Here is a 25,124-nt window from a genome sequence, read left to right as displayed (position 1 = left end):
AAGAACCCGCAGATAACACAAATAGCCTACACTATCACTTATCAATTCACAGCAGTTCAGTCAGGTACCTACTGAACAATAGTTATAAAGGTACAGTTATCGAAGTGTTAAGTTGTGTTTTTCAAGATGCCTTATAAATTTTCGATTACAGAATATGCCGATATTGTGTATGTTTATGGTTTGTGCGATGGAAGTTCCTTGGGTGCCGTCGCTGAATATGAACGACGCTTTCTGAACAGAAGAATACCATATCGAAGAGTACTTACTGTCTATGGGGTTGGATGAAAGACTTGGTATAGCAAAGGAACGGGGAACGAGAGAGGTGCTAATCGACCATATTTTGGATGCGGCATAAAGACAGCCACGTACAACTCTCCTGAGCGATGAGCGTGATTCTCGCCCGAGCGCAACAGTGCATTGGAGCAGAAGGAGGTACCTTTGAAAATGTGCGAAAACATCGACCCCGACTTCTACAATATTAGGTATGTATGCATGCGTGAATATAAACTTTAAATTTGTCCGTTATCTGTCTCTAAATGCGAGTTAGTACAGTGAAATCTCAGAAGTTTTTGTGAAATCAAAGAGCCATATCTCGTAACTGTTCGAAAATGGACTCATATTCATATGAACTTTTTGACTCAGAATGACTTCAGAATTCACATCCCAAAGTTTTTACCTTTCCTCGTGAATCACCCTGTATAATCCCTTAACATACGAACAATCATTACCAAATGTAAAGATTTTGTTCCTAACACTTTTAAATTCTCTATCTCATATTACTAAAAAAAAAAATTTTTTTTTTTTTTTACATGTAACATTTCTGATAGAGGGAATTGGTATTTCAGAGAATGAGATCAAGGACTCCCTAGCAAAAGAGAGGACTGAAATATTGTTATGGACGACCTCCCAAATTTCGTATCACAACTTGAAACGATTAGTTAACCGCTCATTTAGGAATGAGTTTCTCTCAGATCTTCAAATAAAGAGTGATGGCAAGAAATGGGCTGGTCTTGTTGACAAGTCAGAGATACTTCCTGATTATCCCCGTAAAGAGACTGTAGCCACCATAAGGATTGCCACAGGACACGACTGCCTGATGGAATATTTACCATCACCTCAGTGCGTCGCTTGTAATGAGGAAAATTCTATTATGAATTGGGAACATTTAAATGTTTGAAAAAAACTTGTAAATTTTAAATCTTCTATGGAGTCTTTGTACTATGTTGAATCAATCTGACTGAGCATTAAATACATACAAACATACATTTCTGATGGAACCAGCCTCATGGTCTAGTGGTCAGAGCTTCTGGCTATAGTTCGATTCCCGGTTAGAGCACAGGAATTTTTCCTTAAAGGGGGATTATTCCTGTGTTCGTCCATGGTCTGGAATTTAGGTTAAGTTTAGATTTAAGACCTCTCCTGGCACCACAATATCATAATCATCCTATCACATCATCGGGGTAATGTAACTCCGCCTTCCAGGCGCCCCAACCTCAGGAGTGGGTTACAACTAAGCCACGGCCAGGAGAGAAGACCAGAAATGTCGAAAAGACAACCTGGTGGCATTGGATAAAAAAACATTTCTGATGGAGAATATGGATCTGAATCTGAAACTGAAGTGTGACAGACGATTGAGTTCATATTTTCTAATTACTTTGTTTTATGCTGCATTGTATTGTTTGAAATATATAACAAAAATATAAACAGAGGTTTAGTGAATTGTACTTCTATGTAATAATAGCGTTAATGAGAATTTTAAAATTATATGCAAGTGATTTTAAGGAAGGTGTTTAATATATAGTACATACAGTTTTATTTGGTATTTTAATTGTCTATATGACTTTAATAACAATTGATCCTGTATATAATTATATTTTATTCATAATTTCAATGTAAAAAGAAACCCCCTTCTTCTTATTTCGTTATTTATTTATTTCTGTCTGTGTTGCATTGTTCAAAGGCCATTTTCAGAATGCAAAATTTTGAGATAAAGTTAACTGCAACCACCTATAAATTATACTACGAATTGCCATTCGATATGATTATCACTGCACTCTTACGTCTCCTTTAGGAATAAGTTCCAAAATTGTAAATCACTTTATAGTCTAGCCAAAGTTGTAAATCATTTTATAGTCTATGTGAAAATTGATCTACACTATAATCACGATCAAGAATCTTTGTGTACATCAGTAGACTGTCGACTATTGTTGAGTTTGTTTCCAATGTCGTATGTTATAGTTGGCTTGTGTTCATGTAACTGATTTCAGATTGTGTTTTAATGTTCATGATATTGGTGATTAAGACGGTAATGAATCATGGCACGTAAATTTCCAATCCAGCATTTACCTTTGTGACTGAGAGAAACAATGAAAAACCCAAGTCAGATTGGAAGGCCAGGGTGTTTGAACCCAGGATCTCCCGAATGTCAAACATTACTGTCTAAGCCACCTCACTCGGTTTATGACCACTTATTACATTATTATTATTATCATTATTTTTACTGCTCTAAACATTGTTTTTATCTAAATATAAAGTCCACTTTGACTTTCTAGAATCTGAATTGAGTCTCTAGCTGTTCGACAAATGATTGTCCATGACTTCAATAGTGGAGGTTCAGAAGCAAGAACAGTAATCATTAGACTACCAAGGACAATATTATTTAATAAACTGTATTTATCTGTACAAGACATACAGTATGCAGTTTCTCTTATTTGGAGTTCGAGTCTAAAATGTGTGTGTGTGTGTATCTAATGCTCTGGATTTAACAATGAAGTCATCATCCTTCTTGCTTCCCAATATTTTGATGGAAGGTCCACAAATGTCCTAAGAGTTTCACAATTAGCCAGGTGCTCCATCTCCATGTCCTCTTCTCTGGTGCACAGTAAGCATTTAGGTGAATTCAATACTCCAATACGATGGAGGTGTTTACTGAGGCAATCATGACCAGTAATCAATCTAAACATGGCCACGGCAGATTTTCGAGGTAGATCAGGAATTAGTTTCGGATCTTTGAATGATTCTTTCCATTTTGAATTTTGATGTTTTGCCTGTTCGCTGTAACTTATTCTTTTTATGACTCGCTTTATTGATTCATATGGGAACTTGAAACTTGTTTTTAAGTTGATATAAGTTCCTTTCTTTGCTAACATATCTGCTTTCTCGTTACCGAGTCTAAAATGTTATATTCATCTAAATGTCCAGAAGAACATTTCATACTTGCATCATTATATTATAGAAACAAAACATAGTGTTGCCCACGGTAGCATAGTTGGTATAGCGCTGGTCTTCTATGCTCGAGGTTGCGAATTCGATCCCAGCCTAGCATGTAAAAGAACTCGTGCGGAACAAAATTCTGGCACACAGGTGACGCTGATATGACCTTTGCAGTTGCGAGCGTCGTTAAATAAACCATAATTTAAAAGAAAAACAAAACATAGCCATGTAGTCCTCCACTTCTGGCCCCAGTATCGAATCTTCAAATCATAATTAATTTCAATATGCAAAAGGAAAAACAAACCTGCTAAGTGCAGAGGAGTGGAGTTGCGCCCTTGAGCATCACGACAGTTTATGTTCTCTGATGTAACAAGCCGTTGAACACGTGCAAGATTTCCTTTCTTAGCAGCATCCAACAAAGCTGCATTACCACGAAGTAAGTCAGCTACATCCTGATCTCCATCCCGTACCAGATCTAGAGGAGTTGCGCCATCACGGTTCTTCTTACTGGAGTCTGCTCCATGCTATTATATCACAATCAGGTGTTGAGAACAAATATTACAGAGAAAAAAATTCACAACACTCGTTCACATACAAAAATTTCTAAAGAAATATCTCAATGTGCTTCACTTCTTTTGTCAATTTCTATTTCATGAATTTGGTACAGAGTATTAATAAAACACTATTCTTATTTACAGAAAGTAATATCCATATAAAGCACTTAGGCCCTCTGGGCCACTCAGTTCCATCTAGTATTGAGATTACGAAACAACATTAGACTTTCACATCCAGCAGGGGACACATTGGTCATGTGATCAACATGAAACAAAGAAACTACATATTCACAATAATACAAGCAAATACACAAGACAAGGGGCTATACCCTACCAGTAAGGACAGAGACATATCTTTTGTGTCCGTGTCTAGAATTGAACCTGGATACAAAAGTCACTTGCTAAATGGAATGCATTATTCTGCTTGGAAATGACTGGTATCTTTCGTTTATATAGAGTTGTTTCTGATCTCTGGTAACGAATTTGAATGACATCATGTGCGTCAGGAATCACACAGATAGCTGAATTGCAGCGAGAGGTGACAGACCAGTAGTGAGTGATTTCATAATCAGAGTGCATGGTGTATCACAGTAGCAATGCCCAAGAAAACCGGGCGTTTTTGGGAGGGGTACATAACAACCCTTTCTGATGCCAAGTACAGTTACATGAAAGTCATAGGAGCCTGCAAAAAACGTGGTTTCGTTATTTCCAAGAAAGGGATCTTGTGTGTACCTAATAAGACTGGCAAAGCTCGGATGAGATTAATTCCAGAGTGGAAAAAACAAGCAAATCCTGTCACAAGTCGCCGCACACCATGAGATGATACAAATTAATTCCATTCGAGCTTTACCAATCTTATTAAGTACACAGAAGATGCCTTTCTTGGAAATAACTAAACCTCGTTTAATGCAGGCTTCTTTTATTTTCACTTAACTGTACTTGGCATTGGAACGGGTCGTAATGTACCCCTCCCAAAAAGGCTCGATTTTCTTGGGAATTTCTGCTGTGAGTCGTCATACACTCTGACTATGAGATCACTCACTACTGGTCTGTCACCTCGAGCCACAGTTCAGCTGTCGTGTGACTCCTGATGCACATGATGTCATTCAAATTCGTTATCAGAGATCGGAAACAACCCTGTATTATTTTGCGATGTAATCATGTAGTAGGCCATGGTTAATAACTATGCTACAGCTAGTGTTTTATTTAGTTTATTGCTTGAAGTTACCGAGAGCTAAAGGAGAGAACATTATTGAGTTGTAACTGATATTAACTTAGAGTTGAAGAAGAAATCATGTCGACTCCTGAACAGCGAGTGAAGCTAGTACTGATTTGTGGGGACAATCACAGAACAACAAGAGAAGCTGCAGATGAGTTTCATCATCAGTCAGACATTTCAAAACCATCACACCAGTATAATGTATACACAGTTTTTACATAAAGATAAACAATGCTTAGTGTGCTCAACATGAAATGAAGTGGTCGTCCTAAATCAGACACCTATGAGCAACATTTAATGGATGTCATTGCAAACATGTTGGTCAACCCTAAAGAGTCAGTGTACTATGTGGCTCAAGAAAGTGGTATTAGTAGAGAATCTATTCGCGGGATATTGAAATCAGCATGTTTCCACCCCTATAAATTGCAGCATGTACACACAAAGCAAGATGATCCATGGAAGAGGACAGCTTACTGCAAATGGATCATGTGGTGTTTGCATAATGACAAATCCTTCGTTCAGCATGTTTTATTCAGTTTACTACACAAGGACATATTAACAACAGGAAATTATTCTGTCACTTCTTTATACAATGGAACATAATATATTAAATAAGGATAAACAGGGTCTGTCTACGCTTATCTTTAGAACAATTAACAAAGTTATTTGTTATATTTTATTTAAGTTGAACATTTTCGGCTCGACATCTTTGGAAGCTATGTCCTTGAATACATGAATACATACAGATTAGAGTGTGCGTGTGTGTAATCTGATATAATATAAACACTGAACAAGTTGCAAACTTCTGTTATAAAATACAATTGTAAGATCTGTTAAAATATGATTAAATAAAACATCAATAAAATGCTTATATAAGCTGTTATATCAATAAAATATTAAAATGAAGTGCGGACTACAGCTTGTTGAACCGTCTGTGGCAAGGAATGGAAAACCACATGATTCCAATGTAGTATCTTGTGTGGAGATTAAATATAAAAAATGTGCATTACAGTGATGGTTCCGATGTCTTTGGTGGTTGGAAGGCAAGAGATGGAAAACCACATGATTCCAATGTAGTATCTTGTGTGGCGATTAAACACAAAGAATGTTGTTGTTGTTGTTTTCTAATGCCAGGCGTTTGACAATAAAGTCATTTGACCTCTTGCACTCCAATATTTTTCAAAGATATTATCATGACTAGCCACTGAAGCACAGATTTTGAGATGTTCCGAATCCATTTCTTGGTTTGAGTTGCACAATGGGCAGTTTGGGGACTGATATATTCCAATTCTATGCAGGTGTCTGGCCAAACAATCATGGCCTGTTGCCAATCTAAATGCAGCTACAGACGATTTTCGTGGTAAATAGGGAATTAACTGTGGATTTTGATGCAGAGAGTTCCATTTTTTCCCTTGGGATTGAGTTATCAAATTTTGTTTGCTGAAGTCTAAGTATGTAGATTTAATAAATCTCTTCACAGAGTAATACGTAGATGTAGTAACAGGTCTGTAAGTAGCAGTGCTGCCCTTCTTTGCTAAAGCATCCACATTCTCGTTTCCCAGGATTCCACAATGGGATGGTATCCATTGGAATACAATTCTTTTATTGAGTGATAATAATTGAGAGAGCATTTTAGTTATTTCTGCTGTTTGAGATGAAGGTGTGTGTTTAGAGACAATTGATAGAATAGCTGCTTTGGAGTCTGACAATATAACTGCATTCCTAAATTTATTGATGTGGTATAGAAGATTCCTGAGACATTCATTTATTGCAATGATTTCACCATCAAAACTTGCGCATTACAGTGATGGTTCCGATGTCTTTTGTGGCTAGAAGGCAACTGTCTTTAATCTCCACACAATATAGGCTACTACATTGGAATCATCCCTTGCCACAGACGGTTCAACAAGCTGTAGTCCGCACTTCATTTTAATATTTTATTGATGTAACAGCTTATATAAGCATTTTATTGATGTTTTATTTAATCATATTTTAACAGATCTTACAATTGTATTTATAACAGAAGTTTGCAACTTGTTCAGTGTTTATATTATATCAGATTATACACACGCACACTCTAATCCATATGTATTCAAGGGCATAGCTTCCGAAGATGGCTCTGTCGAGCCGAAAATGTTCAACTTAAATAAAATGTGACAAATAACTTTATATTAATTGTTCTAAAGATAAGCATAGACGGGCCCTGTTTACCCTTATTTAATATACTGGCTTATCGGTTTCCAATATGACTTTTAAATAATATATTAAGTTTCTTCTTACAAACATTTGATTTGAAGATATTCATACAATTATTGATGAAACCATAAAAATGGCCAACTAAGTTCGAAATATTTTGATTTCGTCCTTTGAAATGTAGGTAATGTCTGCTGGGAATGGAGAGTTGAAACTGAACTCCGGATTCTGTAACTTTGTTGTCACACTTTCGAAACCTTTATTTTAATAATTTCATACTAGAATTCGATGATGTGTTAAAAAATAAAATTAAAAATTCTCTTTTGAGACAATTTCCCTTGCTCAACCAATGCACTTACGTTTTTACAGAACCAGATCACCATACTCTGATTCCAGTCCTAAGAAATAAAGAAACTTCCCATGTGTCAAAGATCAGTTTCCTCTTGATGAAATTCACACATTTTGTAACAATTTTCAACATATCTTTCACTTCCAAATATTTATCAGAAATAATGAATACTGGTGTATGTATCAGGAAGAACATGGTCAAAACTAATAGGCTAATAATGATGACGATGATGATGATAAATATAGTTTACTTTTAACCACCAGCTGGTTATCACTGGTTTAGAAGTTATTACACTTTGTCATTATATCCAAGATTCACGGGCTTAATATCGGCCGAATGTTTTCAGGGTAATAAAAATTCTTTGCAAGATTTATTCAGTTGCTACCACGTCAGAAACAAAATTCTCTATACTACAAAGCTATTATTTGATCACTGTAAGAAAGTACCTGACGTAAAATATATAGTCCACACCTGTGGAGTAACGGTCAGCGCGTCTGGCTGCAAAACCAGGTGGCCCGGGTTCGATTCCCGGTCAGGGCATTACCTGGTTGAGGTTTTTTCCGGGGTTTTCCCTCAACCCGAGATGAGCAAATGCTGGGTAACTTTCGGTGCTGGACCCCGGACTCATTTCACTGGCATTATCACCTTCATCTCATTCAGACGCTAAATAACCTAAGCTGTTGATAAAGCGTCGTAAAATAACCTACTAAAATTATATATATATATATATATACATATATATACACATATGTTTGTTCTCACATGCCTCATTATATTCACTCATCTGCTTGACATATTCATCAAAATTAATGGGATCACAATCTTGCACCTAAATACACAGAACATAATTTCTTATTCATTTTGGACAGTGTTCAGATTGTGCAGTTACTGTTTCTATTTTGAAGGTGTCACACTGCAATGATGTAATAAGGGGAGTCAGATATATCTGACAAAAATTCTGCCTGACAAAACAAAGCTGTGTAGTAATGTGCAACTGACTTCTCATGAATAATAAATTTGAAAACATAAACAAAACTATGTCAAAATAGACAGCTATTTTAATTAGGAAGCATTCTACTACGAGACTTCTACTATGAAACTATATTTTAAGTGCTGCACTAGTGCACTACACAGTCATCTCATGAACTAAAACCCCCAATAATACAAGAAATGAATACAAATTGCACCTGCTTACATTTGGTACTTTTACAATGGACAAAAATTTATTGTACACTAGCCGTACCCGTGCGCTCCGCTGCACCCGTTAGAAATAAATATAATTAAAATAGGACATTTGATCCAGGGAACATTCGTGTTTGATATAAGGATAAATCGTTTATTATGTTACTTAATTTAAATTGTATTTGCATAATTAAAATGCGATAATTTTGATCCAGAGACCACTCATTTGGTCATAAAAATTATTTTAGGAAATACAGGAAACGAATGTACAGAACAGACTATCAAGTTTTCTGTGCATAAAAAGCTATTTTAATCTTACCTGTCCTCGATTCACTCAGAAGTTACTGTAATAACATTACAGAATTATGTCCATCTAGAGAAACTACACTTTCCAATGGTGAATTAATAATTAATTATACAAATCGGAGCTTCCGATATCACTTCATACAAACACAGAAACATTCTCTGTAGGCTATGATTCATAGCTTTCGATTGTTGCTGTCCAAGGCTCCTTATAGACGAAGTCATTTGTTTTTTAATTCATTACACGGCCTTAGATGGCAGTTATTTTAATTTTAAAACTCATTTATCTCATTAAATATCAGTCCTATCAAAATTTTTCAAGGAATAAAACTTATCGGAAATTATTTTTAAAGAAACTTTTGTTATGTAACATTTTTCACAAAAAATCAATAATAAGCGAGATATTTCGATTTATTTAATTCAGGCCCCCTTATAACACCCCTTTTAAATAATGTATTTTGAATGCCACATAGCCTAAAATCTAAGTTACAACAAACTTAATTTATATTCCAATTTTCATCGAAATCCGTTCAGCCATTATTGCGTGAAAAGGTAACAAACATACAGACAGACAGACATACAAACAAAAATTTCAAAAAAGCGATTTTCGGTTTCAGGGTGATTAATTATATATGTTAGGACCAATTATTTTTGGAAAATCGAAAATTACCAGAAAAATTTCGGCTACAGATTTATTATTAGTATAGATTTCTGGATGGTCTTAGCTGACCACACCTGAAGTGTTATCATCATCATCATCATCATCATCATCATCATCATCATCATCATCATCCTTGCATGTTTTCGACCTTGGGGTCCATTACGGTCTCTATTCAATGTTTGAAGGATTTCTTGGCCGCTGGTTGGTACCTAATTTAGGATCTGACGAGATATTCTGGTACGGTTCATAATCTATGATTGGTTCAATTTGCCAGTATCAAACAATTTGAAATTAGTGAATACAACCACATACACATTCAATATTGCAATCATGCAAGACAAACCTTAAGTAAGAGCCTGACAATCTCATATTTCCCTTTGGCAGCAGCTTCGTGAAGTGGAGTGAATTTCCACAAGTCTGCTACATTCACACTCGCTCCATGTTTCACAAGAAGTTCTGTAACTTCATAATGTCCGTAGGAACAGGCATTGTGCAGGGGCACCAAGCCACTGTAAGATAAAAAAAAAACAAGTTATCAGTAACAATATTGTTGTTATTGTTATTATTACTATTACTGAAATTATTAATTTAGAATCTGCTACATACATGTTTGCCAACAGACACATTAGTTAACAAGAATGGGTACTTGTATAAAAATGTATGTCAGAAAGTATGCCATTTTGGATATAAAAAATAACAGTAGAAATAGTTTCATGTTATGTGTTATTTGAAAAATTTATGGACACCATTTAAGTTGTTTTCTAAAAACAAAACAAAAAGATGAGTGTCTGACAGAGAGGGACAGTTGTATTGTATCTGGGACTGTTGTTTTTCTTCATCCACATCAAACTACTGAGAAATAGTTTCCTCAAAACGAATTGTAGGTCAATGACCTAGGCTTCACCTTTTTTCTTATTTATTGCAATAATATGTATTCTGTGATTACTACCACCATCTGCTATACCATGAACTTCTTCATAGATTTCAAGATTTTCCTGTCTAAACATCTTAGCTGTACTATTATGAAAACTACTTTCTGATGTTTTGAAATGTTCTGTTGTTATCTTACAAGCAAACATTCTGATGGGCAGATAAAAAAGTTAATTTTTTTCTTTCACCATATAATTTCAAAAGAAGTACTTATACAAATGTTGGCCACTCGACCGTAATTACGAGGGCCGCAAAAAAATAAGTTCACCAGGGGTAGTTAACAGAAAGAAAACACAATTTCATTGGAAAAATTTATGGGAACAGACACAGCAATTGTTGAGCTATTTTTCAACATATTCCCCACTGGAATTGAGACAGTTGTCATATCATGGGATCAACAAAGAGGTGCAGACAGCTGTCAAACGCTGATTCTGATCCCAGGTGACTGACTGACTTCTACGACACAAAGATACAAAAATTGATCCATGGTATGACAAATGCTTCAATTCCAGTGGGAGGTATGTTGACAAATAGCTCAACAATTTCTGTATCTCTTTCAATAAATCTTTCCATGCAATTGTGCTTTTTTTCTGTAAATGGCCCCATGGAAAATAACTTTCTGGACGGCCTCGTAATTGCATTTGGGTGGCCAAACTTTGTATGAGTACCTCTTATGACATTATTAACATGGTGGAAGAAAAAAAATTTAACTTTATCTGTCTCCATCAGAATGTTTGCTTGTTAGTGGTGCTCACACTCAACAGCACGAATGAAGATGAAAATCAACACGTGAAAAAAAGAAATGCTGTTATTGCTGCGACAATGCCAGATTTACTTTATCTACTCAACAAGCCCTCGGCTACTACTGCCATCAACAAGAGTAACTGGTTTTTTCCATTAAAGTTCGACTTAATAAACTTTGCTTGTGTGATTCTGACAACACTGTCTTTGACTCAAGTATTGAAAGATCATGAGTTCCAGTAAAATTAATGACACACTTAAAACTAATTTATTTCACTTGTCTAAGTTACAAAAAAAAAAAAAAAAAAAAAAAAAAAAAAAAAAAAAAAAAAAAGGGGGGGGGAAGAAGAGGAACAGGACAATTAATAAACTTAACATAAATACAGAAAATAACATAATATAATGCTCAAATGTACATGGACAGTTCAAATTTGATCTTGACTTTATTTATTTCTCAAATTAAATTTCTCAGTGTGGAAGGAATCGGTGGTGCTGAAATTTATAAAAGGCTTCCAGCTCATTTCTATGAAAACTCTTTGTCTTTTTCAGTGGTCTTCAGGTGGTGCAAATCATTTGAAGTTGGATGCACTACAGTTTCTAACATATCACATGCTGCATGTTCTGCAACTTCTGTTAACAAACAAATGATCCAATAAATTGAAAAAATTATTCAGGAAAAACGATGAATATATCTCTGTGAGTGAATTGGCCAAGAAAGTATCAGAATGAGCAAATTATTCACAAACGCCTATGTTTTCTACAGTGTGTGCAATATGTATGTATTTATTTAACCCATTATTCTGATGCCGGAAGTAATGCACCGCGAAGTAAAATGTTTGGACTTCACAAATAAGAACAGGAAATCCATATGGTTGATAGAGGACGACATCGGAAATGAAATAACAGACAAACAAAGAATACTAAACAGATGGATGAAATATTAGAAGAATTACATGAGACAAGAAATCGTACAGATGATTTAGCTATAGAAAACAAAGAAGCCATATCAAAAGAGGAAAAAGAATTTTCTATTTCAAGGGAAGAAGTTGAGCTGGTGCTTAAAGAAATGAAGAATGGGAAAGCAACAGGAGTTGATGGAATCCCCACTGAATTAGTGAAATTTTTGGGTGAAGACAAGAAGGAAACTGTATCATTAGGCAACGAAATGTATGAAAAAAGCGAATGGCCTGAAGATTTTACGAAGACAGTGTTGCTTCCAATACAAAGAAAAATAATGCCAAGAAATGTAACAATTTCAAGACTATCAGCCTGATATCGCACTCGGCAAAGATTCTCTTGTGAATACTGAATCAATGTTTATATTCTAAAATGGAAGAACAGTTGGAAGAAGAGCAGCTTGGCTTCAGGAAGGGAAAAGGTATGAGAGATGCAATTGGACTGCTATGAACAATCGGCAAAAGATACCTAGAGAAGAATAAAGAAGTTTATGTAGTATTTGTGGACCTAGAAAAGGCTTTTGATAGAGTGGATTGGAATAAACTGATGGGGATCCTAAAGAAAATAGGCGTGGATTGGAAAGAGAGAAGACTGTTCAGTAATTTTCATATGAAACAACGAATCAAAGTCAGGATAAGAGAAGAAATGTCAGAAGGAAGTGAAATTGGGAGAGGAGTACATCAAGGATACCCTTTATCACCTATACTGTTCAACATCTAGTCGGAGGATTTAGTAAAGAACTGTTTTGAGAACATGGGAGGAGTGATAGTAGGAGAAATAAGAATAAAGTGCATAAGATTTGCTAATGATATGGCGTTATTAACAGAAGAGGAGATGATACTAAGGAATATGTTACTGAAGCTAAATGATAGCTGTGAGCAGCATGGGATGAAGATAAATGCAAACAGGACGAAGACCATGGTTATAGAACAGGGATGTCAAAGCGCCTGCATTGCGTGCTCTCAAGAACCTGCAAAACATTTCCTTAAGATCGATGATTGCACTTCATCTAGCTGAAAAGTGAACCTTGTTGGATTTGTATTGCTTGTAGTATCAGCACGTAATGCAGGCGATTTAACATCCCTGTTATAGAAGAAGGTAAATTTGAGAATTCTAAATGAAGCAGTACAGCAAGCAGACAGCTTCAAATACTTGGGATGTACTATAAGCTTATATATATATATATATATAGTCCCCTGCTCCCATAGCATTGTGGTCTAAGGCATCCTGCCTAGGACTCGCGTTACAGAATGCATGCTGGTTCAAGTCCTTATGTGGGAAGAAATTTTCTCAGGAAATTTCGGCCAGTGTATGGGACTGGTGCCCACCCAGCATCGTGATGCACTTGGAGAGCTACGATAGGTAGCAAAAATCCGGTTTCACAAACCAGCTATAACGGTTGGGGGGATCATCGTGCTAACCACACGATACCTCCATTCTGGTTGGATGATCATCCACCTCTGCTTCGGCATGTGGGAGTGAGGCCAGCAGCCGGCTGGTCGGTCTTGGCCCTTCATGGCTTTAGCGCCATGGATTTACTTTATATATATATATATATATATATATAATATATATATTGTAAACTTTAATCCAATATGGCGAATGGCTAAACTGGCTTCATGACGCTACTACACGAGTCAGAATATGGCTATGTATATTCACAATTATTTTATATGGGTGATTAGCTAGACAGTTATGTCTGGAGATCAATAAAAGAATTGCTGATCATTCTCTTCTTTGTTTGCTTTTATTATTATATTAGGCATCTTGTATGTTCTTCCATACTTTCTTACTTGTTACATTTAGATTATCTTTTAAAAATATTTCTTTTGTTCTCCTTCTGATTAAATTTTTGTTATTTTTTGCGACATGTACATTTATTAATTTTCTTTTTAACTTTATTTTGGTTTTATTCTTGGTTAGTAATTGGCTATTTCATTCACTGTTATTCCTACATTGTTCACAAACGAAGTCTAGATCAAATTTGAGTCCCCTATGTGAATTGCAATACCAATACAAAGAAAAGATCTGTAAACAAGCAAGAGTTTCAAATGAATGAGGCTGTCCACAAATCTTGCTATTAAGCACCTTAAAAGTTTTTGTTTTTGTCCAGATGGGTCTAGTATAGTAAGATACACGTACTTACAGTGTATCTCTAATTCTCTCCAGATTTTTAGATGTTTAACTTAAAAAATATGGCGAGAGGAAGAATTTACGTAAATATTGTTTACATGATGGATCTATTTCTGAAGACAATTAAAATAATTACATATTGATAAACACAATCAATACAAGAGTAAATATATAATGTGTAAGTATATCATGCAGGTACAAAAACAAACATATATACAAAAGTAGTAAGTGGACACAATAAAGGCTACTTAAGGAGGTAGAAAGTTTTGATTATATAAGAGAATTTAAAAACTACAGTGCAGCTTATGAAAAGGAAGAATTTTATTGTTTAAAATTTACGTTCAATGAAGACAGTCTGAAACTGATAGTGCTGATGATATCAATCCATACCCTTTATCTTTGGCATGAACATCGGCACCGTGTGCCAAAAGGAACTCAACAACTGCAACCCTATTGTATCCAGCAGCAAAATGAAGAGGGGTTGAATGCCTGCAGACACAAAATGAGGGATGGATTTTAAACAAAACAGCAAAAGAATTAGGGTATAACATTTTCCTTTTGAAAGTTAACACTTTAAACCATATTTTTTTCATACAGATCATGTATTACTTCATCTAAGAACTACTTGTTACATATTGCTTAGAAATAAAATGTTTATGTAAAATTCTGTAAGCAGCTTCACTATCTATGTTCTCAATATATATTACAAGTTGATACTGCAATCAGTACAACTTCTCAAACATATTCGTACATCTACAATATTTTCCACTGGAAAAAAAAATTAATAACAAATTTAGACTATAACTACAGATTAGCTGTTTACAGTGAGAATTTTTCAAAACTATCAGTTTGCTAGTCGGCCGCTTACCAACATGACCTCATCGCAACAGCTGGCATCTCCTTCTATGAACTCTCAGTGCCACAACTAACATCGTGTATTACAGGTGCTATGTTCGGTTCAAGTTTGTCGAGTATGGCAAAGTTCCATATTTGTCGATGTTCGCTCTGCAGGAGGAGGTCTGTCATGTTTGTTCCCTCTTGTTATAAAAATATTGGCTGTCAGTCACTCATGTTTTAATCAGTTAAGAATTTTAGCAAAAATATTGCAGTTAGTTTTTCATATGAAATAAGTCAAAGTTTTTAATGTCTTGGTTGCCTCTCTCATGTTCGCACATTGCAGGACACTAGTCACAACATTTCACCCTTTTAAAACAGAGCTCCTCCACATTAAATAAATTTATTTATTAATTTAATACTCAAAATATATCGCAGAATGTACTGAATGTGTTCTCATTTTGTGTGATATAGAAACCACATCTTGTATATGCTGTATAAACTTCCTATCTGCTGTGCATGTTGTATAAAATTCCTATCTGCTGTGCTAGACATTTCAGGAATTTTCGAGCACTACATTCAAAGGCTGCTTCTCTCTCATTCATTTTTTCTTCTGTCAGCACATGAAGTGTTCATTCCTTTTTACAATCACTCACAGAACCTGTTTCGTTAAATTTATTCATTAAATCTAATACTGCTTTTCGTGATGGGATTATGTGTAAAATTTTTGCCTTCTTCAACTCCATAATTTCTTGCACTTTATATAGGGTGTTTCATAATTCCTATTACAAACATCTAGGGCTTGTAGTGGGGAGATAAAGTTTTGATTAGGAACCTATGTCCGAAAATGTATTGTTTCAATGCAAAATAAGTTTGAAGATTGAATAGATTTCACATCTCCCACTTCACTAGAGACAATGAGCTCTTGCCAGTGTGCATTACAAGAGTGGTTCCACGTACCGCCTAACGGGTCCCAGGTACTTGACCTTCCTGAAAGAGGTACTTGTAGAGTTATGTGAAGATTTGTCACTGGCATTACGTCAGCAAATGTGGTTCCAACATGATGGCGCACCTGCACACTTTTCACTTGCCACCTGCGAAAATCTCCACCAAACATTTGGGGAAAGGTGGATAGGTCGAGGTGGTCCAACTCCTTGGTCACCACAGTCGCCAGATTTAACTCCTCTCGACTTTTTCCTTTGGGGTCACATGAAGAATCTTATTTATGGGACTCCTGTAGTCAGAGAAAGATTTTCATTGTCTCTAGTGAAGTGGGAGATTTGAAATCAATTCGATCTTCAAACTTATTTTGCATCGAAACGATTCATTTGCGGACATGGGTTCCTAATCAAAACTTTATCTACTTAGTCCCCTCTACAACTCCTAGAAGTTTGTAATTGGAATTATGAAACATCCTGTATGTCTTCAAAATGTGTATATGATAAAGCAGTAGTAATATCTAACCATTGCACAACATATCACATTACTACACTGCCCCAAATAAAGTGTGATTCTCGACTGATCTGCCAACAGTTCAAGACAGCTCACAACTACACTGTAACTTCACTGAAGGATATGCCGGTAGATGCGAGGAGTTGCATATGTAAGTAACAACAGTTTTAAAAGACTCTCACTGTACATTCAAAGGTTTCTGTTCAATTAATTTTCTTTAAAACAATATGAATAAACAAAATTAACTACAGATATCTTAAAATAACTAAATTGTTCTAATTTTTTTAAATATGTCTACCAAAATATTACTGTAATTACCTTCCATCAAGATCTCTACAATTAACAATCTGTGGATAAGATGTAAGAAGTCGTTGCACTTGTTCAGAGTCCCCTGCTTTTGCAGCCTCCAACAGCTGACATTCAACATCTGCACTGCCTGAAGGGGGATCTGCAAATTAAATAAATAAGTAAACAAACAAATCAATAAGAAATAAATAATTAATGAAAGTATAACGAGACAAGGTCTAAGAATATTTTAAACAGTTTTCATTTATCGCTTTCTTTAACCTTTGGAAGCCAAAAGACATATGCCACTATTACACGAAAATGCCTAACTCTTAACCAGGGGTTCGTATACCTGCATAATCGGGTAAATTCGTCTCAGGTTCGTTAGCTGAGCAGTTTAAACGCACAAGATATGTCTGGCCAGCATATCGTGCCTAAGATCGCAGGTTTGTGTCCCGGCCATTGCAGTCAATTGAGCCTGTAGTACCATGTAAAGCAATCATTGTAATGGTACACATGGAAGCTGATGGGGTTTCAGTTGACTGCAGTTGAAATGATTTTGCTCCTTTTTTAAGAAGAAAAAAAAAAATACAAAAAAGTTTTTTTTTTTATTGTTTTAATCGAGTGCAGTGTACTTAATGTTATATAAAATTAAAGAACATCAACGTATTTTATATATAACACACAATTTATAACACATTATATCACGTCATGACCATAATACGAGTACTAGCTGGCGACTATAATGGACGCACGGTTCCTAAAGGGTAAAATAACATTTACCTCTACAAACAAAAGGAATTATGTCCTTTAAAAGAAAGCTGTTACAATCACAGCATGCTTCTGTCTTAAACACTTGTGTCTCATATTTTACTTTATGGCATTTCCTAGTGTTTTCTTGAGAAGTATTTAAAAAGGTTAAATATAATACTAATAAAGACTTGATATTAAAACTTGTAAATATAAAATCTTTGCCACTATACTTATCAGTGCAGTGCACATATAGGATTTCATTACACATAGTTTTTTTCACAGAAGCCATAATCATAGTGCTCCTACATAAAAAAAATAAAGTATTGCATAAAAACATAATTATGTTCTTTCAAATGATATTACCAGTAATAACTTTATTGTTCTCGATGATGCCACAACTTGCACAATAGTTGCAAAAATATTTTGTTTTCTTAAAAATATTCCATTCTAAATACAAGGTTTGACGTGTCTAAGTTTTTTTTTTTTTTTCCAAATTCTCTCATTCAATTTTAACTGAAATTATGCAATACCTTGATGTTGCTGAAACACAAAGACTTCATAACTGAATGTTACATTTCTATTCCCTTGTTGTTGTTTAGTCAATTGTCCGAAGACAGATCTGAACCTTTACAAGTGATACCAACAAGGCACTATCCCCTTATTCCATGGTAGAAGTACAGAAATATTTGAAAAGTAGTAACTTATTTTTGTAGATCAATATTTAACAATTCCGTTAATATATTATTTATGTAGAATTCTGTAAGCAGTTTCATTGTCTATGTTCTCAATATTCATTACTAGTGCCAGGATTTTTATGCCATAAAAATCGCCAAAATGTGCAGTATAAAATATGCACTTATAACCTAAAAATGAAAAAAATCATCATCATCAACTTCCTAATAGGTAATAGTCCTAAAAAGAACTGTTCCAGTCTGCAAAATTTTCCTTCCATCTGTTCCCTAGGACGTCCTAGTGATCTTCCTCTTGCTGGTCTGTAATTCAAGACTGCTCAAAGGATTCTTGTTCTAGGCATATGCTTGACATGACGGTGCCATAACAAATTAAAATTTTTTTATAGTTTACTTTGGAGGTATAAAATATACCTAGAATGACAACCAGAAGAGAAAAAAAGTGAAATTTAAGGGATTTCAAGGCACATAATTTCATTCAAAACAGAAAATGCTAACTTATTTTCATAAGCTTTCATAATATCTATATTATGAGACCTGAGTTGAAATGCACAAAGAATACCTTGTGCAAATTTTCAAACAACAATGACTGTCTATTGTCAGCTAACAAAGCTTCGTAGTATATAGGAAAGCTTTTCTTATTTCTACTGATAAAATGGGAGCAAATTTTAAATGAACAATGTCACTTGACTCTCATTCTCTTGCTGTCTCTCACACACACCCTCCTCTTTCTAAAATCTGAGAACAAAGTGGTTTTCCCTACTTCCACATCCAATTACTTCAATTGAGATGCCTAATCACTCTTTTCTCTACCTAGATGAAAACAATAGACAAATATTTGTCGTGACTCATGACCATTTAGGGCCAAATCCATTTTGCACATTACACAGAATAAGGGAAGAAGGAAATATTAAAATTTTACCAGAGAAAAATGAAAGAACATAATTCTAAGAAATTCAAAGAATGAAGGAGACCAACATTCGATACAGACAAGTGTATAAAAAGCTTCAAGAGGTAAAAAATATGCTGAATATGACCAATAGATCATTAAAATATGTTCTAGCAGGATAAAATTGCCAAATATGCTCTAACAAAATACCTTAATTTAATTATTTTCTTTTCATAAAATGGATTTCTGTATACTTTAGCAACTCACTGACTTGATAAAAAAATATGCTAAATCATGAAAATCCTAGCCCTATTTATTACAAGTTGTTACTGCAATCAGTACAACTTCTCTCGAGCATATTGATACATTCGCAGTATCTTCCACAAGAAAAACTAATATAAACAAATTAATAATAATAATACTTACTTACTGGCTTTTAAGGAACCTGGAGGTTCATTGCTGCCCTCACATAAGCCCGCCATTGGTCCCTATCCTGAGCAAGATTAATCCAGTCTCTACCATCATATCCCACCTGCCTCAAATCCATTTTAATATTATCTTCCCATCTACGTCTCGGCCTCCCCAAACGTCTTTTTCCCTCCGGCCTCCCAACTAACACTCTATATGCATTTCTGAATTCGCCCATACGTGCTACATGTCCTGCCCATCTCAAACGTCTAGATTTTATGTTCCTAATTATGTCAGGTGAAGTATACAATGCGTGCAGCTCTATTTTGTGTAACTTTCTCCATTCTCCTGTAACTTCATCCCGCTTAGCCCCAAATATTTTTCTAAGAACCTTATTCTCAAACATCCTTAATCTCTGTTCCTCTCTCAAAGTGAGAGTCCAAGTTTGACAACCATACAGAACAACTGGTAATATAACTGTTTTATAAATTCTAACTTTCAGATTTTTTGACAGAAGACTAGATGACAAAAGCTTCTCAACCGAATAATAACAGGGATTTCCCATATTTAGTCTGTGTTTAATTTCCTCCCGAGTGTCATTTATATTTGTTGCTGTTGCTCCAAGATATTTGAATTTTTCCACCTCTTCGAAGGATAAATCTCCAATTTTTATAGTTCCATTTCGTACAATATTCTAGTCACGAGACATAATCATATACTTTGTCTTTTTGGGATTTACTTCCAACCCTATCGCTTTACTTGCTTCAACTAGAATTTCTGCGTTTTCCCTAATCGTTTGTGGATTTTCTCCTAACATATTCACGTCATCCGCATAGACAAGTAGCTGATGTAACCCGTTCCAATTCGAAACCCTCTGTGTTATCCTGAACTTTCCTAATGGCATATTCTACAGCAAAGTTAAAAAGTAAAGGTGATAGTGCATCTCCCTGCTTTAGCCCGCAGTGAATTGGAAAAGCATCAGATAGAAACTGGCCTAAACGGACTCTGCTGTAAGTTTCACTAAGACACATTTTAATTAATCGAACTAGTTTCTTGGGAATACCAAATCAATAAGAATATTAAATAAAACTTCTCTCTTAACTGAGTCGTCATAATAATAATAATAATAATAATAATAATAATAATAATAATAATAATAATAATAATAACAACAACAACAACAACAAAAAACAGTAATAATATCACCAATAAAAGCAATAATGAATATTAATAAACATTTCGTACATTTCGAAATTGCATTTCTGAAATGTATTTTGTTCCCATAAAAACTATTTTGCAATTAGTATTTTGATTCAAAGTTAATACTTTTTGCGTGAAATAATAATTGAGGAGTGCTTTATCTTTGCAAATGAAGTTATCTATATAAATATTGTCATTGTTCCTGCAATAACTCCTATGTGATATATTTATCGATTTTCAGATTTTTGCTCTATTAAGTAACTTAGTGATACAGCAAATAATAAAATCTGCTGTATGTAATTGTATTTCTTTGTTTCGAAAATGTAAGAATTCACAGACTCCTATGTACGGCTGCCATAGGAAGAATAAATGTGTTTTTTTCCTCCTACTGAAAAATTTTATATTTTGCACATAGGAGTTATTGCAGGAACAACAATGATATGTACTTGAACTGCAGCCCTCAAACAACAAATTAAGCCTTCTTATCTCAACTGCTCGATCAAGAGAATGTATTGCCTTGTTTAAACTGCCAGGCTATGCAATGAAACATAGTGATGTTGTTGCTACAAATGCAGGGAAACAGTTTACATGCCGAAAGAACTAGTGCTGTTTTATTGAGAGTTCAGATGACTGAAAGCCAAGACATAGGGTTTCTTGCCAAATCTCTCTACAGAAGACTTGTGAATCTTACCATACAAAAGAATATTATTGGTATAATGTGAACTTCGCAATCACATTACATAATGCAAATAATTTTATAAAGAAATATCAATTACTGCATGAATTACACTCATTTCAGAAAAGTACTGCATTTAAATGTTCTCCAGCTCTGCATTACAGAAGAATGTGAAATGTGCAATTATGAATCTGCAAATGAAGTATGCACTGTAAAATTTAAAGACAAGTAAAGTAATTAAAAAAATAAAATGCTATTTGTATATAAAGTTCATTATATGATTAAATTATAAATACTATTAAAACTTTTTTTGCTACATTACACAATTATTGCAACATCAATGATCTTTCTGTCAAGTCCAACACACCTTGAAGTATTTTTAAGACATTCTCAGTAGCTACTTGGGCAGCAGTATATCCTTGCAATGATACAATACTGGGATCAACACTATACGACAGCAAAATTCTGCATGCCTGAAGATTGTCCTCACGAGCACATCGATGTAAAGCTGTGAACATTATTTCAAATTTACAAATTAATTAATTGATATAAGTACAGGTTGGGGCATAGGAACCAAGTGTTTTTAAAATAATCATAAAATAGTTTTTGTTTTCAACACAATTTATTGGTAGAACAACATTTGTGAGAACATACCATTTCAATTATGGACGGAAAATTACATGTCATTTGATGTCCATTTGCGTTGAATCATTGTTGAAGGCGCTGACGAAAATTGACTACTCTTTCCAGGAGATCTCTGTTGATTTGGGTGGTGTTGACGTATTGCGTCCTTCAATTCTTCTAATATTCAGGGCTTATCCTCATAAACACATTCCTTTAGGTACCCCCATAGAAAAAAAAAAAAATTACATGTGGACAGTTCAGAGGACCAAGAGGGCCATGAAACATCACCAAATCTCGAAATGAGAAGATTGGGAAACAGGGGGCAAAGAACTGTCATTGATATATGCGCCGTGGCCCCATCTTCCTGAAACCACAAACGTTGATGATCAATACCTCTTCTTTGTAACTCAGCGATGAGAAAGATATTAATTATCTCAATGTAATGCACAGAGTTTACAGTAACTGTAACCCCATTTTCTTTAAAAAAGTAGAGACCGATGACGCCAAACTGTCCCACCACGCACCAAACTGTTACTTTAGAGCTATGCAGAGATTTTTCGTGTAATAATTTTCGCGGATTTTCAGTAGCCCAATACCGAAAATTTTATCTGTTAACGGCGCCATTAAGGTGGAAATGGGCTTCATCACTCATTGCAACCATCATGTTTTCATACTGCTCATGGAGTGCAAGCATTTCTTGTGCGAAATTCATTGTTGGCAGCAATCCCTTACATTGAATTTCTGCACAACCACCCATCTTGTATGAATGTAAATGTAAATCATCATGCAAAATCTGTCTTACCATATGATTGTTGATTTCAAGTGCAGCTGAATGTCTACAAGCAGAGGGGCCTGGGTTGCGCAGTGTCGCTTGTCAACATTTTCTGGAGTACGCACTCTGCGTTGGGGACTGGGCGGTTTATTCTTCAGTATTACGCCTTTTGTTCAAGGATAGTTAACCCAACATAAAATTGTGTCACGCATGGGAACAGAATCACTGCGATTAATATCGAATCTGTAGCAAAACTCACACCGTATTGCGGTCACCAACTCGCCATTCCTAACAAAACAATCATACGCAAACATGTGTCCACTGCTCCATGATGCCGACTGCAGGTGAAATGCTATGAGCCACGAAATGCAATCTCACATGTTGCATGTCTCTCTCTTTCATAATGACCAAGTACAAGCCATTCCAAAAACACTTGGTTTCCATGCCCCACCTTGTAAAATTATATAAGCATAATACGTAAGTATAAAACTTTAAGAACTAGTGTTGGAAGGTATTGCAATAATATCTGCACAATTACTCTGGCCCTGCCAATTAGAAGCATTGCAACACAGATATATCACTCATAGTCTGCTTTAATAGTTTTATGATATATTAACAACTATAAGACTAAGAAGAAATGCAATCTTCAACAGACTAAAAATACACGAACAATGCTCAGTGTTTAGTGAACTGAAGATTTCAAGCAGCAGCAGCAGAACCTGAATTGTTACATACATAATAATTCAAAGTGAAAATTGCTCACAGTTGTAAATCTTCACAAATTTACAGCAGGTTATATAAATTTTAAATAAGCAAAACTAGAATTGTGCCATTCATAAACAGCTAAAATTAGAAAAACGTAAGATTGTGTTGTTTTAAACAGCTGAAATTTAAAGGGAGGAGGACCTGCTAGCTGGAGGAGAAGAAAAAGACAAAAACTTAACTCCCTTACCTAAAATTTGAAAATACAGGATTGTCCTGTTTAAACTAGCCAAAAACAAAAATATGCTGTTTGAAGGACCGAAATTAAAAATTAAACACAAACTAGTGTGTGCTCTTCAGAAACAGCTGAAATAAGCACAAAAAGCTGAAATTATAAATGCAACACAATGTTGTGCTGTTCAGCAGTCAAGATTAGACAAACACAAAATCATGCTGATCAAAAGTGGCCAAAATTTGACAAATACAAAACTGTGTCATTCCAAATGGATGAAATGAGAAACAACGTACAGATTTATGCTATTAAAAATGGTCAGGACAGGTCTCAACCTTAATTCCAGACCATGGACAAATATAGAAATAATTCCCATTATAGAATAAAAGCAGGACTCTAGGTCAAAATTTGAGAAACTGCGGAATTACGTTTCAACTGAAAAGCAAACAAATAATTTTAATGTGCAGAAATGGCCAAGTAGGTAAATAGAGGGTTGCTTTCAATGAGGGTCACAATTACAAAAATAAAAGGCTGTGCTAAACAGAAACTGACAAAATAAAGCAATATGGAAATTGTTGAAAATAGAAATCATTAACACTTACACTATCATCAAATTCTTAGACATATATACATAGGGTGACCAGATGTTCAGATTTCGCTGTATACTGTATGTCCTGCTTTTTTAGTATTTTGTGAGTGTCTGGTTGGCCTTTTACGATAAAGCCAAAATGTCTGGCTTTCTGCATTTCAACAACATAATGTACCAAATATTGAAATACAGTAGGGCCTATATAAGATAAAATCTGAGGTCGAACGTATATGTTCCTGTCGTTATATGAAGAATATGCATTTTACGAATTCTGTGCTCTAAAAGAATTTTTTTGAAGCATTTTTCTTGAAAACAATAGATTTTCAGTGGAGTACATTTTTTGAGCAGGTTGTGAATGTTAAATATTTCCAAACTTTGCTGTATAGCCTATATGTCAATTTTTTTTTTCAATAATTGCACATAATGCCATTGTTGAAAGGGTATTTTCACTAATCAGTACCCAATGGCCACATGAAAGGAACAGTCTATCAGTAGAAGCAATGAAGGGTATTGTAACAGTACAACATAATTTGAAGCATTTTACATGTAAAGAATTTCACACTTATTTATTGAAATCCCCAAAG

The 25,124-nt window shown here is 34.9% G+C and overlaps 1 protein-coding gene across 1 annotated transcript in view; it reads right to left on the bottom strand.

Annotated features, from left to right (window-relative positions):
* Positions 1-25,124, bottom strand: part of Tnks (tankyrase) — a 96,582-nt gene that overhangs the window by 42,362 nt on the left and 29,096 nt on the right. The window contains exons 7-11 of the mRNA XM_069828229.1: positions 21,989-22,129; positions 17,040-17,169; positions 14,826-14,924; positions 10,018-10,183; positions 3,518-3,737 (exon numbers count right to left, since the gene is read on the bottom strand). Of these exons, the coding sequence (XP_069684330.1) occupies positions 3,518-3,737; positions 10,018-10,183; positions 14,826-14,924; positions 17,040-17,169; positions 21,989-22,129 (756 nt within the window). The remainder of the gene's footprint in view (positions 1-3,517; positions 3,738-10,017; positions 10,184-14,825; positions 14,925-17,039; positions 17,170-21,988; positions 22,130-25,124) is intronic.

The sequence above is a fragment of the Periplaneta americana genome, chromosome 6 (assembly GCF_040183065.1).
Source record: "Periplaneta americana isolate PAMFEO1 chromosome 6, P.americana_PAMFEO1_priV1, whole genome shotgun sequence".
In the NCBI taxonomy this organism is placed as follows: Eukaryota; Metazoa; Arthropoda; class Insecta; order Blattodea; family Blattidae; genus Periplaneta; species Periplaneta americana.
The sequence above is the reverse complement of the archived record's forward strand: the minus strand, read 5'-3'. Positions and strand labels throughout refer to the sequence as shown.